Source organism: Buceros rhinoceros, unplaced genomic scaffold (assembly GCF_000710305.1).
Source record: "Buceros rhinoceros silvestris isolate BGI_N320 unplaced genomic scaffold, ASM71030v1 scaffold18773, whole genome shotgun sequence".
Taxonomy (NCBI): domain Eukaryota; kingdom Metazoa; phylum Chordata; class Aves; order Bucerotiformes; family Bucerotidae; genus Buceros; species Buceros rhinoceros.
The window spans coordinates 32485-46784 of NW_010404418.1; the positions used below are offsets into that span (position 1 = coordinate 32485).

The window sequence follows — 14300 nt, forward strand, 5'->3', positions numbered from 1 at the left end:
AGTCTGGGAGAGAATTCAACATTGTTCTGCAAACATTGTTAAAAATGTTCTGCTCTAAGAAAGTTTAATGATTACACAGAAGGATGGATGAGAGACCACATTTCCATCGCATCCCAGCTTCTTGTACTTCCTGTGAGGCCTAAAAATCTGCTCTTTGATGCTAACCAACACAAGAAGCATTTACATGCTTTTTTCTTTTTTTTTAATTGTGAATAAATTGTCCAGGTTTCAAAAACATCTGAAATTTGACTACGTTCCTTCTGCTTTAGCTGTTTCTAAGACTGATGGAGCAACTCTTCTCCTATTTGGCAATGGCACTGTTATGATCAGGTGTGTATTTCTGAGATGGACTGAAGTACTGCTTAGATTACTCTCAATGTTTTGTACAGTTTAAAGCAAAAACCAAAGCATTTGACATGCCTCTTTCTTACCAGGCTGTTCTACCTGAATACACAAAGCATACTAGAGGTTTTTAATGGATTCCACAAAAGGAACTAATAAATTAAAACACAAAGAAGAATTGAGGAAATGAGAGAGCAATGGAGATGTAAAAAGGGCTGTATACTAGAGAGAAGAAAAAAATCCTCTTTTTTTTTAAATTCTGCTCCACAAAAAAGCTTAATACACTCAAATAATTTTAGCACAATATATTATTAGATGTATTTTAAATGGATAATATAAATTAGTATTAGTTTTACTCCTAGGAACTACACCTAGCCAGTTTATTGTACACTAAAATATCGCTAATCTTTAGTGTTTTCTCACGCAATATTTTCTTCTCCATAAAAACACCACAGCGTGGAGGGTAAATGATTTCACATTTTCTTACAAGTCATAATGTCAAGTTGTTTTTGTAAAATAAAGCTTCTGTGAACCTTTTGTTACAAAGTAAATTGCATGGTCACTAAATAGTGCTGTGTAAGATGACTGGAACAGCATAAGCAAAACACCTCCACAGCAGATGATGTAAACGGCAAAGGCCTGTTAAAATTAGTATTTTCAAAGGCACTGTGATGACATCCTGGGAACTTTAGTTACCACACTAAGAGAGAAAGAAATGAGACCAAACACCACCAATTCACATTACAGTTACCACAGGGTATAGACAAAAATATAAGTGCATTAACAAACATGCTATGAAAATTAAGTGTGAAATAACCCTTTTCTTTGATATGCTGCTATTTTAGAAACAAGTTATGACTACTTAATATTTTTAATTAAATGGAGGAGCTTCACTACTTGACCTTTTGTACTTCATTCCTTAGAGGTTACAAATAACAATTCTGGAAAATCGTTCTGATGAAACAACAAACATCCTGTCACCTTCATATCCAAGTGTCAATCTGCTCTTCAATGCCCATGCATAGGTATATTCCAAAACTTACTCAAAAACATCATTGGAGACTTGGAAAAGCAGCTTATAGAATAAACATGGTAACAAAAAAAAAAAATCATTAGCCTTTTTAAACTATAGTGGGGTAGGAAGAAGGGGGGACAAGTCAACACAACCTCCAAATACATGATACATTATCTCTAAACGGTCTTAGCAGTCTTTCAAGTCAAAAAACGAACAAAAAACCCCAACAACTGGGTTATGAAGTTGCACTTATAACAGTACCAATCTTGGAAGAGGGAAGGAATTAATCATTTGAAGGAAACCGTACACTATTTGTTATTCCCAAGGTATTCTTGATGACTAGACCTGGTGCCTGTAACTAAAATCCTGTAGCATTTCTACACTGAAACTCATGACCCTGCAATTTCAGCTTCGTTATTGATAGATAAAACTGATTTAAATGAAGCATAGCTAAAACAGGGCGGGTTCAGCTGCCCCTGCATTTCTTTTTTTTCCCCTCCACTTCTAGTATTGTTACCAATAGGCAATTCCAGTATTATTTATGTTACTTTGGCATGCAGCGATATAGTAAGAGAGATGGGCTAGGTTTTTTGCCTCTAGAAATCAATTAATTCCTGCCATCTATCAACAGCACAAATCCACAATTAAGCAATGTGTGTTGCAGTGAAATCATGAAATATGTTTTCCTGTCTGGAATGTAAAAGAAAATTCTACCAGCAGTTTGCACCAAACAGGATTGTCTGTACCTGTAAGTTACATATATAGAGTATTTTAAAAAAATACATGCATTTTTATATATTTTTTTTAAATAAAGTAAATCTACATCATCTCTTTACATATCTAAATATGTCTTATTTTCATCTATGCAGGTGATGTAAATACACTTTTCTCCACTGTCCCAAATACAAACTTTCTAACTATAGAGAATCACAGATACTTGCTTCAATTTTGGCACCCTTATATAGAAACTAATAACTAGGCAGCATAATCGAGAGGTAATTAGTTTCCTCTAATCTCATTAGGCCTGTAGAAATTGCTCAATTATTAATTCTTGCAACAAAGCATGTTTAAACAAGTCTTTTAAAAGCTGATTAAGGACTGCATTAACTTTGGCACACATTTCCTCCACCCTGTCAAAAATCGCATTCCTGTTTTAAATCCAAAAATATCTAATATTTATAGCAATTGTACTTTAAAGTGCCTTAAAATAAAGCACTGAACATAAAGAACAACAGGTGGCTGCACAGCCAACACAAAGAGATACATTTCTTCTACCGTAAAATGGGAAGAAATCAGGAAACTCTTCTGCATTGCCACTGCATTGCGGTATCCTTTCTAAATACTTGACTCTGTCTCCTATCATTACTGGATTCTCACACACACCTTCAAAACAGGCTGCTAATTTTCTTGATATTACGTTGAAGAGGTTCTACACTGCATCCATCTACACTGCATCCATCTACACTGCATCCATCTACACTGATAAAGAATTGAGTATTGCATAAATGACTAACTTTTTCCTCTCAAGAAACCACTTAGGAATACTATCAGTTTTCTGAACAGGCACTGAGACCCCCGAGTTAACTTTCTGTATCAGCTCCATAGTAATTTAAATATCTGCACTCTGCAAACTGAACATGTGTGTGAACAAATCTACAGTTTCAGGGAAAGTTTTGGCTAGGAAAGAAGAGGTGACAAGCACCACAGACACAAGTAGGGTTTTACACAGCTGTATTACAGCTATTTACTGCACATACGTATCCGTAGTATTTGCTTATACTGGCTTTTTAATTATTGGATTCTTGGTTATTAGCAGGCAGTGCTACGCTTCAGTGTTACAGCAGCTGGTATGGTATTTCTGTAAAGCATTTTAACTCTGAAGTGTAGGAGAAGGTGAGTTTTTACCTCTTATGCATTATGACCTATAGAAATTGACTGGTGAAAATAAGAATCAATAAAAATTTAAATCTCAACAAGTGGTTTTTTTATCTGAACTTCTGCCCTCATTTGGACTAGAATCTTTTAACCATTATTTCAGCATCTTTTTGACTCTAACCATACAGTGTTAGAAGTGTCCATCACTGCAGAGTGAAATCTAGGAGGGAAAAAAGACACGAAGTGCATGTAAAAAGAAGATTCCTGACCCCTGTACTTTTTTTTCCCCCAGAAGAATATTTTATGAGTTCAAAGAGGACACATAACCTAGAACAGACATTGTAGACTTAAAAATTAAACTCAAGATGGTTAATCTTCCTATTGATTAAACATTGACTACTTAGTTTAGGACAGACAACATTGTAAGTCTTCTAGATACCTGTCTGGAACTTATTTCATTAAACCAAATTTTGCTATTAATCTTATTTTGCTTATTCTCACTAATGGAAACATAAAATTGTTCAATGAATTCTTCAAAAAACAACTTCACAATTAATTAAAAAAATTAATTACTCACTTGAAAGCAGTCTTCTGCCACTTCAACATCATTTTGGGAGTGTGGATAACCTAAGTAAAAAAAACCACCCACAAAATACACATGGTTATTTTGTTTTGATTTACAGTTTACTGCTTCCAGTAGTCTACACCATCCTTCAATATCCAGCTATGATAGAAATATGCTTGTTTACTTTTTTAACCAGTAGATCACTGCATTTCACGTTGATTTTAGAAAGCACCATTCACTTCTAGGTTCTGTATTTTACATTACTGACTGTTCCTAGCCCCACTTGCGTCTCCTGTTCACACCTTTGTTGTAAAAGCATTTTCCAAGTGTCAGAAGCAAGGAAGTATATTCTTGTAATGTAGCATTTTGAAAATTAAAGGTGGATACATTTGGTTGGCATGAATGCATGCTGAGCTGTATTTTGCTACAAATCAGCAGAAATTGGAACTGTGAGACCCTAAGAGAGAAAAGGACTCCTATGCTCTCTAGCTATTTCTCTTGCAGAGATAGGGACAGTATCAGCACAGTTCAAAAGATGTCATTCTAGCATGTCCAGAAGCATTCCCCTTCAGAAACATGCTTCTCCCTTTGCTAATATGGTAACACTATTAAATCCCTAAATTTACAGCACATCCTAGCACAGAATATTGCTTCTATTTCTCCGAGTTACTTTTTACAAGCCCCAAAGAGGTGTTCTTTCTATTCAGACACCTGTTCTCCTCCCTGCCTCCCTCTCCCCATCCAGCAATACATGTATCATTTTTTCAGCTCAGAATCGAGACTCGATGAGCTTCAGTTTGCTCCCTAGTTTCCATGAGGTCAGTGAAGCTCTAGAACCAGTTCACCATATTAAGAGTAAAATCTTCTACTGTCCCATATAAATCTGTGCTCAGAACCAGTCTGTCAGCTGTTAGAATCTCAGTATGCTACAGATCAATCTACACCACTGAATACTGTCTGTATTAATGGCATGCAAAGGGCTTTGAACTACCTCGTTTACTGAACACTCCACACCCCACCACCCACCAACCCCTTCATGTGAAATATGTACCTTGAGAAATATCCTCCACTGCTCGCCGAATACCTCTGTCAAATGCTCTTGCATCAGCAGGACTCTGAAATGTGAGGCCAAACTTCTTGTCATCAATCTTCCAGTGGTAAAAAGTAGGAGTAACTTTGTTGTAAACGAGGTCCTTCTTTAATGTGCATTCCAAGACCACCTTCAACGAAGAAGACAGCAGGAAAAGAGATCACTGACTAATACATCAAATTTGAGATTAAAATGTTGTCTCCACGAATTACTGAAAACATACATCAGAAGAGGAGATAAAAGTCTCTGGCAATTCTTCCTGCTGCAAGGATGTAATTTTAACTTTGTTTCAGTTATGGCCAAATTATTCACGAACAGCTGCTGATAAGAGGTATGGGTTAAGGACACTATTTGGATACCGAGTGAACCTTCCCAGCCTCAAAAGTATTCCAGACCTGCAGCAAGCGCTTCTGCCAGTACAGGCGTGCTAGACGTTCGACAATGAAATAGACCACAGCCCCAAAAAACTTTACCGTGCTGATATCAAGTACCACTGTATCCCTGGTAATTCTATTCTATACAATTTCTGGGCACTGGACTAACTTTATGCTGCTTTTGGGCAGTGTTAGTCTTCTCCCAGAAAGGCTGCCAGACAAGGGAAAATAATACAGGAGAATTATTTTAAAAACTGAAATTAATCAAAGTTAAAATCTTTTTGAATGTATTACTGTCTGTACCTAGACACAAATACAATTATGGCTCATGTTCAACTATTACAAAACCAGTAATTAGGATAATCAGCAGGATTATCTGGCTACAAAACCATTACAGGTATATGTGCACATTCAGTAATTAAGCAAAGTTGTAGTCTTCAAATAATTTACCCACTTTAAATTGCCTCTATTTTATGCACCTTCTTACATTCTCAATTAAAAAAAAAACCAAGGTGAACACGAAAGTATGGAGGGACATGTAGCGATCTGCTTCTGTAGCACTAGGTATAATGAAATGCACAAGACAACCTGTAGCTCTGTATTACTACTAGATTCTGAAAACCCACACTGAGAGGTGAATGAGGCATTTTAATACTCTATCATTTCAACATCGATGTATTTCCAGAATTTTCAGTTTTGCCACATACGCAGCTTTTTGAGAGAAAATACAAAATTCCTTACAGCACGTAAGGAAAAAATTGTGTTAATTATAAACATAACAGAAAAAATCTCCAAATTTTAAAAAGTATGTCTGTACTGAGATTATTCGTGTTCTTTCTCTCCTTTATTTGTCTAATGATTACACAGGCAAGTAAGTTTTTCTTCTCCTGCTTTTCATTCTTTGTTCCCCCTACCATATAACCCACCACTAATAATTTCTGCTCCAGTCTTACCGCATTTTAGCTCTGTCTCTAGAACGATGACGTTCTTCCTGCACATATAAACTCTTTCAGCATTAAAATAATTTTTGTTACTCCACTCCGAATTCCCTAAACGGTCAACAACATACAACTGACTGCAAGAAGGCAGAGGAAGGAATCTAACTACTTGCTGTAGGTGTGCAGAAAAAGGTGCTGCAGGAAAAAAAAAAGTATCATTCTGCTGTTCTAAGGTGAACGAATGATCGTTCTTTGTTCCTTTTGGTGATTTTAAAAAAGAGGAGTTAAAAATGAAGCTCTCTCACATCACTGCGTTTTCTAGGTCTGTGAGCACTCTACTGTATTGAACACCAAATATTTTCACACTGTATTTTGCCTGCAGTTTCACCCAAAATATCAACAAAAAATACAGTAAGACAGATTTTACAGCATTTCAATGAACATCTGCTTCCAAAGGAGTTAATTCAGATTATTTTATACTGGAAGTTCACACATGGATGACAAGTATTTTTAAAACATAGTACCACTGGAGAGAAACTACTGGCTTGAAACGTCACTGAGTAGAAGCTGAACCAAATCAGAAAACCCCCAAAGCAAGCCCCCCACCCAAAAAGCAACGCCGCTACCACCTATCCCTCACCTCCAACCCTCACGTTTTATTAGACAAGCCATCGTTAACAAACCAAGCAAACTTCCTATCCAACACCATTAACTGTGGTCAGCTTGACCTAAGGAAACAGGAAATTCGACAGGATGACACTGATTTTTCAGATCTAAAGCTGTACGAAGACTGTCAACACAGTGGATATAAGTGGTTAAGGGCATTAAAAGGGGAAAAACTAGTTGCATCAAAATTTTATCTGTTATCAGACTTAAAAAACCCCATACTGACTAGAATGTAGGCCTGTCCCACCTGAGAGAAAACTAAAAAATTGTAGGTCAGAATGGGCATTGGGACTCACAGCCCTGGAGAGTTTTTATCGTATCCAGAAACACTAAAAACCCAAACGAAACAAAAAATGTACCAACCAGCCCCTAAAGCAATTTTTTGGTCCACAAAACATTTTTATGCTTTGCAGCAGCAACATATTTTTCCCTCTTAAACATAATGTGGTCAAAGGATTCTTTATGCTGAGGCATGCAAACTATTGTTGGGGCTGGGGAGGAAGTATCCCAATATACGGACTCCAAACCCTGGAAACCAACACCAAGCTTGCCCCTTTTTTTTGTTTGTTTGGTTTTTTAGTCTTCAAACATTCAAAACTCTGATTATTTATTACTGCGCTTTGATATTGTTCGGAACTTTCCACATTCTGTGTGAAGATGGTATCACACCCTCCCACATGTTACCAAAAATCTGCCTTTCCAAGTTGTTATAGATAGATCTTCCCCCTAAGATCTCCGGTGATAAAGTGCAACAAAAACCTGCAAAACTGTAAACTGAGTGACTACAGCTTAACAAAATTGCCTTTTGCAACAAACATGGGATACTGTTCTGAAGGTTTTCTTCATTTAGAGATTTAATATAAGACTTCCATGCCAATATGAAGCAGACACTTTAGCACATGATGGGAAATGTTGCCGAGTTATCAGACTCAAGACGAAGAGCTCCAGATCCACGTCATCGAGATCTAAACTCTCAGAGCATGAATAGGGCTGTATTTACTATGCAGTGAAAGAATCCTTTTAATATCCAGACGTCATTTAGTGCAAGCCAAATGATTTCAGAGCTACTCAAAAATGCTTGCTATGTTTCTCACCTCTACAAGCTGTATTCTTAAAGGTATTAGAAACTATCGGGCTTGCGTAGGCGAGGTCAGTCTCTGAAGCCAGAAATTCTGGATTTCAACACTTCTAAACCAACAATTTTTAAACAAAAATGAGTATTTAGGATAAATTTCGGAAACAAGTATGAAAAAAAAATTACTGCATTTGAGAAATTTCTGTTTTGAAAACAGACCCTGTAACCGAACATTTCTGAATACTGGATACTATTTTACTGGGTTTGACCTGCACTTTCAACAGATTACAACATCACACGTAGATAGATCGTTTCATCATTTCTCATTTCCCAGCTCAGATCTAGAAACGCATAAGCATGTTGGTTTTGATGAGACTTCTGAATGCCTTTTCTGCTCAACAGAATCACAGGCTTTTCTCTTGGGACCAAGCAGCATGACCTGAGTATTTTCACGCTACAGGGCGTGTGGCCCAGTGCCTCTGTCACCGTGTGACGTGATTATTCCTCTTCTATGTGTTGCCCTTTTTTTTCCAGTTCAAAAGGCAAGATGATATAAGGACTGTACTACAGCCCACCAGAATCAAACCTTTAAACCAATTTAAAGAGTAAATGATAAATTAAGTTTTTGCACACCAGATTTTTAGAAGAGACAGTACTTTTATCTGGTTTTGGCTTTGTATCTCTCCCTTTACACAATTACCTGTTATTCAAAAGAGAGATTTTAAGACTTTGATTTGTCACTCCTGACTCACGATCCAAAGGATACTAGTCACTTTGTTTTTTCTCCTTCAGTGAAAACCTGCATGGCAAAGGACTGGAGGAGAAAAAAAACAGAACAGAGGAGTCTATCAGGCTCTTCATTCAAGAATGTACAATTCACCAAAGCCTAAAAGCCTGTAAGCTCGAGCCTAATGTATGTTTAACACTCGTGCCTTTAAGATAGAACTACTGTAAACACAGCAAACGAGAGCAGCAGACCTGCCCAGGTTAGGAGGGACTGCAATTGTTCCAGACAGACTGGCTTGAGCCAGATCTAAGAAAGTGAATAAAATAAAGGAGGGAACATGTAATTATGTCTAAAGTCTTTAAAAAATACCTTTACATTTCAACACAGATATAAACAACCTGAGCAAACTGTCAGGGAACATTCTCTCTCCTAAATTAATTCAATGGTGTCACCATGTTGATTCTCTTGAATGTCATCCGCTGTTTTAAATAGCTCAGTACTGCAAAAAAATTTTGGAATTTCTACGTGTAGCCTGAAGCTGGTTCATTAAACAGCTGAAATCAACCTAACTCTCAGGTATGTAAAGAACCCTCTCCCAACAAGGAACTTCAGGATTTTGATGATCAGTCCCCAAGTACTAACTGATACAGGTGACCTACAGATTGATACCTACAGTCGTAATTAAATGCCCATACATCCCACAAAACACGTGGAGAGATCCGGCACACTGGAATAGCTTTGCAACGTCAGGTCAGGAGCAGTGCTTGGAGAAGCAGCAACTAAAGCTAGCTTATAAGAAACAGTAAGAGAAGAGGTAAAAGATTTCTTATTCTTTTTGAGAACAACCATTTAGGAGGCATCTGGAAGATATCTCCAATCAAATACCTCACCTATGGATTTCAAGTTGCTTTGGAATAAATTCCACCTTTCTATTGACAAATGGGTTGAACTGGCATTATGATGCCCATTTATCTTAGCTAAAAGCCATAGATCTGAATTCTATCGGTTCTTGAACCTGAAGTATTTCAAACTCATGCTTCTTCGTGTCCCAGAAAAGTGCTTCAAGGTCCACACTACAGGTTCTCCAGGACAAGGGAATTTCTGCACCTTGCCTGCAAGATGAGCCAGTTGACAAAAGGAAGGCATACTGGCCCAAGGAAATCAAAATATAATCTAGTTAATAAAGGTATTTTAAGAGTGTGCAATGTGACCTAGGGGGCTTGGGGGAAGAGTCGGTTTGTAAGGATTACTTCATTTATCAGAAGTATTTTTAGAAATGGCTGTGTGTACTTTGCAAAAAATGAGTGACCTGGAAATTGAGGTCCAGCTGACTGCACTGTAATGAATTTTAGATACTACAATAGATTAAACATTCGTAAAGACAGATGTTCTCAAAGACTTAATAACTGAGATGTTCAAAATGGTTTAGAAAGCTTTTTCAAAACAATCTTGCTACTTTCGCTTAGCAAATACAATGGCAGAGCAACCAACTAAATCACGTATGACTAACTTCAAGGATTATTCAGGTATACAGATTTACACACCAAGGCCATTCTAAAATGAGATTACAGTGACGCTGGAGCACAGGAACAGCAGATTCCGTGTAACACTCAGTATAAATCAGAAGATGATCAAACTACTTGGTCACTACATGATAGCAAGCAATGAACCAAGAACAACTTCCACTTACAGTTTAAAGAAAAAAACTACAGCATTTTATGTCACTGAAGTAATCTTCCACAGTCCTTTTCAGGGTTGCTTTTTAAGAACATGGCCTTCTGCACTCTTTCGGTTGGAACAGACAATTACATTTCAACTTCTCGGTCTTGTTTTTCTTAGTCTTTTCTTTGTATTAGGAAATACAATAGCCACCTGTCAATTTTATTTGGATTAAAACCTCTAATTGCTTAGCCTCATTAAAGAAAAGGTTAAAAATCGTGTTTGAACGGTAAAGCCACAGGAATATCCTAAGAACAAATGTAAAGCAATTAACTATATTGAAAGTAGAAAGATTAGAACAGTTTTGGATTCAGCGACCGAATCCCTGTCCAACAGGGTTTCTCATGAAGCCTCTGCTATGGTCCTTCTGAAAAAGTGTCACGAGCTCATGATGTTCTCGCATACCTCAGTGCAGAATCTTGTTTCTTTTATGCCAACAGGGGTCTTGTTGCATAGTGTGCAATTCTGTTGTTAATTCATCACACATTACCTGTTGCTTCTAAGTGCATTACCTGAAGTCTCTTACTCTGTTACCAAAGCATCACCGGCTCTATGGTCTTTTTCCCCACAGTCTAAATCTCTATTTAATAGTTCCCTGAGCTTTATTCAATAAGCATGGGATAAATGTTCTTCCTAGCTGCATTTCTTCCATCTCTTATCCTGTGTTTTTGAGGCACTGACTTCCAACTGCAACTTCCTAAACTGCAGGAAGATCACAATCTGCCCTGACAGCCTAGCAGGTCACATTCGGGGCAGTAAGGTGGGACAGACGGACACAGGATGGGACACACACAAAAACCACAAACCAAAACAAACAAAAAAACCTGTTCAGGACAATAAAGTTTTGGAAAACACATTCATCTTAACATGAGCTCAATTTTGGACAGGAAGAGGAGCAGAGATATTTAAAACCTAAGAGCAGTAGAAATGAAACAAGGTTTGCCCAAGGGAAGCAGGAGAGCGAGTGCAAAACAGATCAGGACACTGATGGCTGCGACATTTTCATACAGATCCGGGAAAAACGTTAAACCAGCCTTCAGTTCCAAGCATGTTATAATCCTCAAATTCTGAAGGCAAGCTGTGAATGTCGTATTAAGAATTAAGAGCAAATTGTCAAGTATCTCTAAATGCAATTAAGCTGCTCAAAAAGAGCCTCAATAAGGGTAAAAAAAAAGTTCTAAAGGGAACTACTGCAAAGTGAGGAAGGAACTGCAGGTGCACATAGCTGTGCGGGAACACAGGGTACTCTGCTAATAGCACTACGCCTCGCTGAAACAACTGAGTCAGCAGAATTTCTATTTATATGCTCTCTTCCTACAACAGTCACAGGCAAGGCAGAAAACTCAGCAGTCCTGCCTCAAGGGAGAAATTCGTATGCTTGTGAGAAAGAATCGGCAGTACGGGATCAGAAGCACCTCTATTTCTTAAGCTTACACAGAAATCACAAGTTATTAGCAGAAAAGAGTAAGTTCTTGATAAAAGTCATTAAGATAGAGGGTTTGTGCGTTACCCTATTTTGTTTTGCCAGTGAGACCATCCCCCCCAACACCCCACTTTAGACACCTACTTGGCACACAAGTAACCAAGCAAGTCTTAATCAGTCAATTTTGTCTTCCACAGGTCTGCACGTAGATAGATGTGGCCGAGATCCTGTACCAGTTTTCCTTTTGTGATGCTATTGAAGACAAGTTTATTGCTGGTTTTTAACATAGCTGATAAATGAGTAACGCCTGTTCATCAAACCAGATCAATTCTTCCAATACAAAAGTTGTTTTCATGAAAAATCTGGCCTTAGCCAAACTCCTCGGCTGAATCATTACTGAGGAATTGCTTCAGATTTTGTGGTTTTAACAAGTTAATGCTCCTATTAAACACAGGTGTATAAACAGGTTAACAAGACTTCATGTTAACCCGCTATTGGAAAAAACCTGAATAGCAAAATGTTTCCCCAAATGGATGGAAATGTGCAGTTAAAAAAAAAGTTTCAAAGTTTCTAAAGATCAACATGCTTAATTCTAAAAATGCATAGTATTACACCTAAAACAAATAATTGGTTCTTTAGTTACATCATCATTGATATGGATAAAAGCTCAGCATTAGACTGAGACTATAAATTTACTCTCTAGTCTACAAGCAACAGTAAGCAAACATTTATTCTTAAGGTCCGATGTAGTTTTAAGGGGAATATTAAATGGATGTAAATTGTTACCGTTTTATCCCTGAGTCGTTCTCCATGGATAAGAAAATCAGCACAGCTATTCTCTTCCTGGGGAATGACTTTGAAGACTGTGACACAGCTTAGTCCACCCCCTCCAAGTGGTAACCATCCACCACTTGAGTCATCCCGGGTCATCACCACAGCTCGCACTCGTGCATAACTATTACTGGAAGAGATGCAAAAGAAGAAATTAGTTTTCCATAAACGCAAAACAGCTAAGTCTACTTAAAAAACCCACAAAACAGAAACCAAAACAGCAAACCCACAACCAAGATCACAACATTGTGAAGGTTCTGTCCCTGTATAACAGTCACCTAGAAAAACCCAGTCTAAGACCCTCTACATTTGTGTCCCTGTACTTTTATGCCTTCATTAGGACTTCTCGGAGCTTACATGCAATTCCTTGTAAAGAAACTTAATCAGACAATATAGTTCCTTGGAGTCAAAACTGATATTCTACCAAAGACTTTAAACTCTGTGATCTAGCTGGAGAGGACCAGGGGCAGGAAGAGAGTAAGAATCAGCTCCTGATTTACTTTAGACTAATCATGAAGCCAGTCAGCCACCATGAAATTGCTCAGAAAAGAGAACAAAAAAGCAGAAAGAGGTCAGGCCTTCTGCCACTGAAATCTAAACAAGAACAGGCTTCTAGCCAGAAACCCCATTTTTCCCTCCCTCCCTCCCCCCCACGCACACAACCCATCCTTTGCAAGGGTAGGTCAGGACACACACGCTGTGAGGTTCGACAACAGAACCAGTTACGCTACTTAAAGCCTAATATTTGTGGCGTCTACTAGCTGGTTCTCTCCTCTGTTCGCAGTGTGGGGAAAATTACTTGCGTTTTACAGTTTAACAGCTTTTTCCATCATTTAACATTTTTCTACAATAAACAAATGGCTATCACTTCATTACTTAAAAGACTAATTCCCTTTTTACAGTCTCAGAAAAAAAGAGGTTTTGGTGATCTTCTCTCTCAGCTTTTATTTCAGTATTTTAAGTTAAATGACAGATTTTAGTTTTGGTGATGAATTTGCTGCTGTGTTGGTTGGAAAAAAACACACGGTTTACTGAGGATGTTGTAAGACGCTGCATTCAAAGTATGGTTTATGGCATGAATGTAATAGTCCATGAATGAACGTTCCAATGCTCTAAAAGAAATAAGCTTCACAGTACCTTTTGCAACAGATTACGGATCGAGGGTTCAAATACTTAAGCCAGTTAGCATTAGTGACATCAAATTTAAGGATTGAACAGGAAATATTAGAAGAGGACAACACTGTTCCTTCTGTACAAAATTATTCATGATATAACCATTCACCATACTGTTGTATTTTAAAACGATCACTGTTCAATTTTTTTTCTTCCCAAATGTCCCAAAATAACTGAAGGTAGGCTTTTTTGCGTAATTAATGTATTATGTTCTTACATACACATGATTCACACATATGATTCACTGATATATATATATGTGTATATATATATAAAAGAATTTTGCTGCAAGCATCTAAGCTTCAATACATAACAGTTTGCAAAATGGGAAATAAAACAAGACCATCCAATTTTAGCTTACAGGCAAGTGAATTTGTTTATAGACTTTGCCCCCTCCAAGCAAAAACCAGCCTCCTCCTCCCCCTAAACCTCATAGTTAAAATGACAGTTCAGTCAATGTTTCTCACCACTTCTGTACCAACATCTT

At 37.6% G+C, this 14300-nt stretch overlaps 1 protein-coding gene across 2 annotated transcripts in view; it reads right to left on the reverse strand.

Moving 5' to 3' along the window:
• The window catches only part of SPRED1 (sprouty-related, EVH1 domain containing 1), a 23444-nt gene extending 10672 nt beyond the window's left edge, over nucleotides 1–12772 (reverse strand). The window contains exons 1-4 of one of the 2 annotated variants that reach the window (XM_010133397.1): nucleotides 12694–12770; nucleotides 12596–12652; nucleotides 4849–5017; nucleotides 3810–3859 (exon numbers count right to left, since the gene is read on the reverse strand). In XM_010133397.1, coding sequence (XP_010131699.1) covers nucleotides 3810–3859; nucleotides 4849–5017; nucleotides 12596–12652; nucleotides 12694–12729 — 312 coding nt within the window. In that variant the 5' untranslated portion in view covers nucleotides 12730–12770. Of the gene's footprint in view, nucleotides 1–3809; nucleotides 3860–4848; nucleotides 5018–12595 lie in introns of both variants that reach the window. The other variant, XM_010133398.1, reaches the window with a different exon arrangement.
• Nucleotides 12773–14300: the final 1528 nt, after the last annotated feature.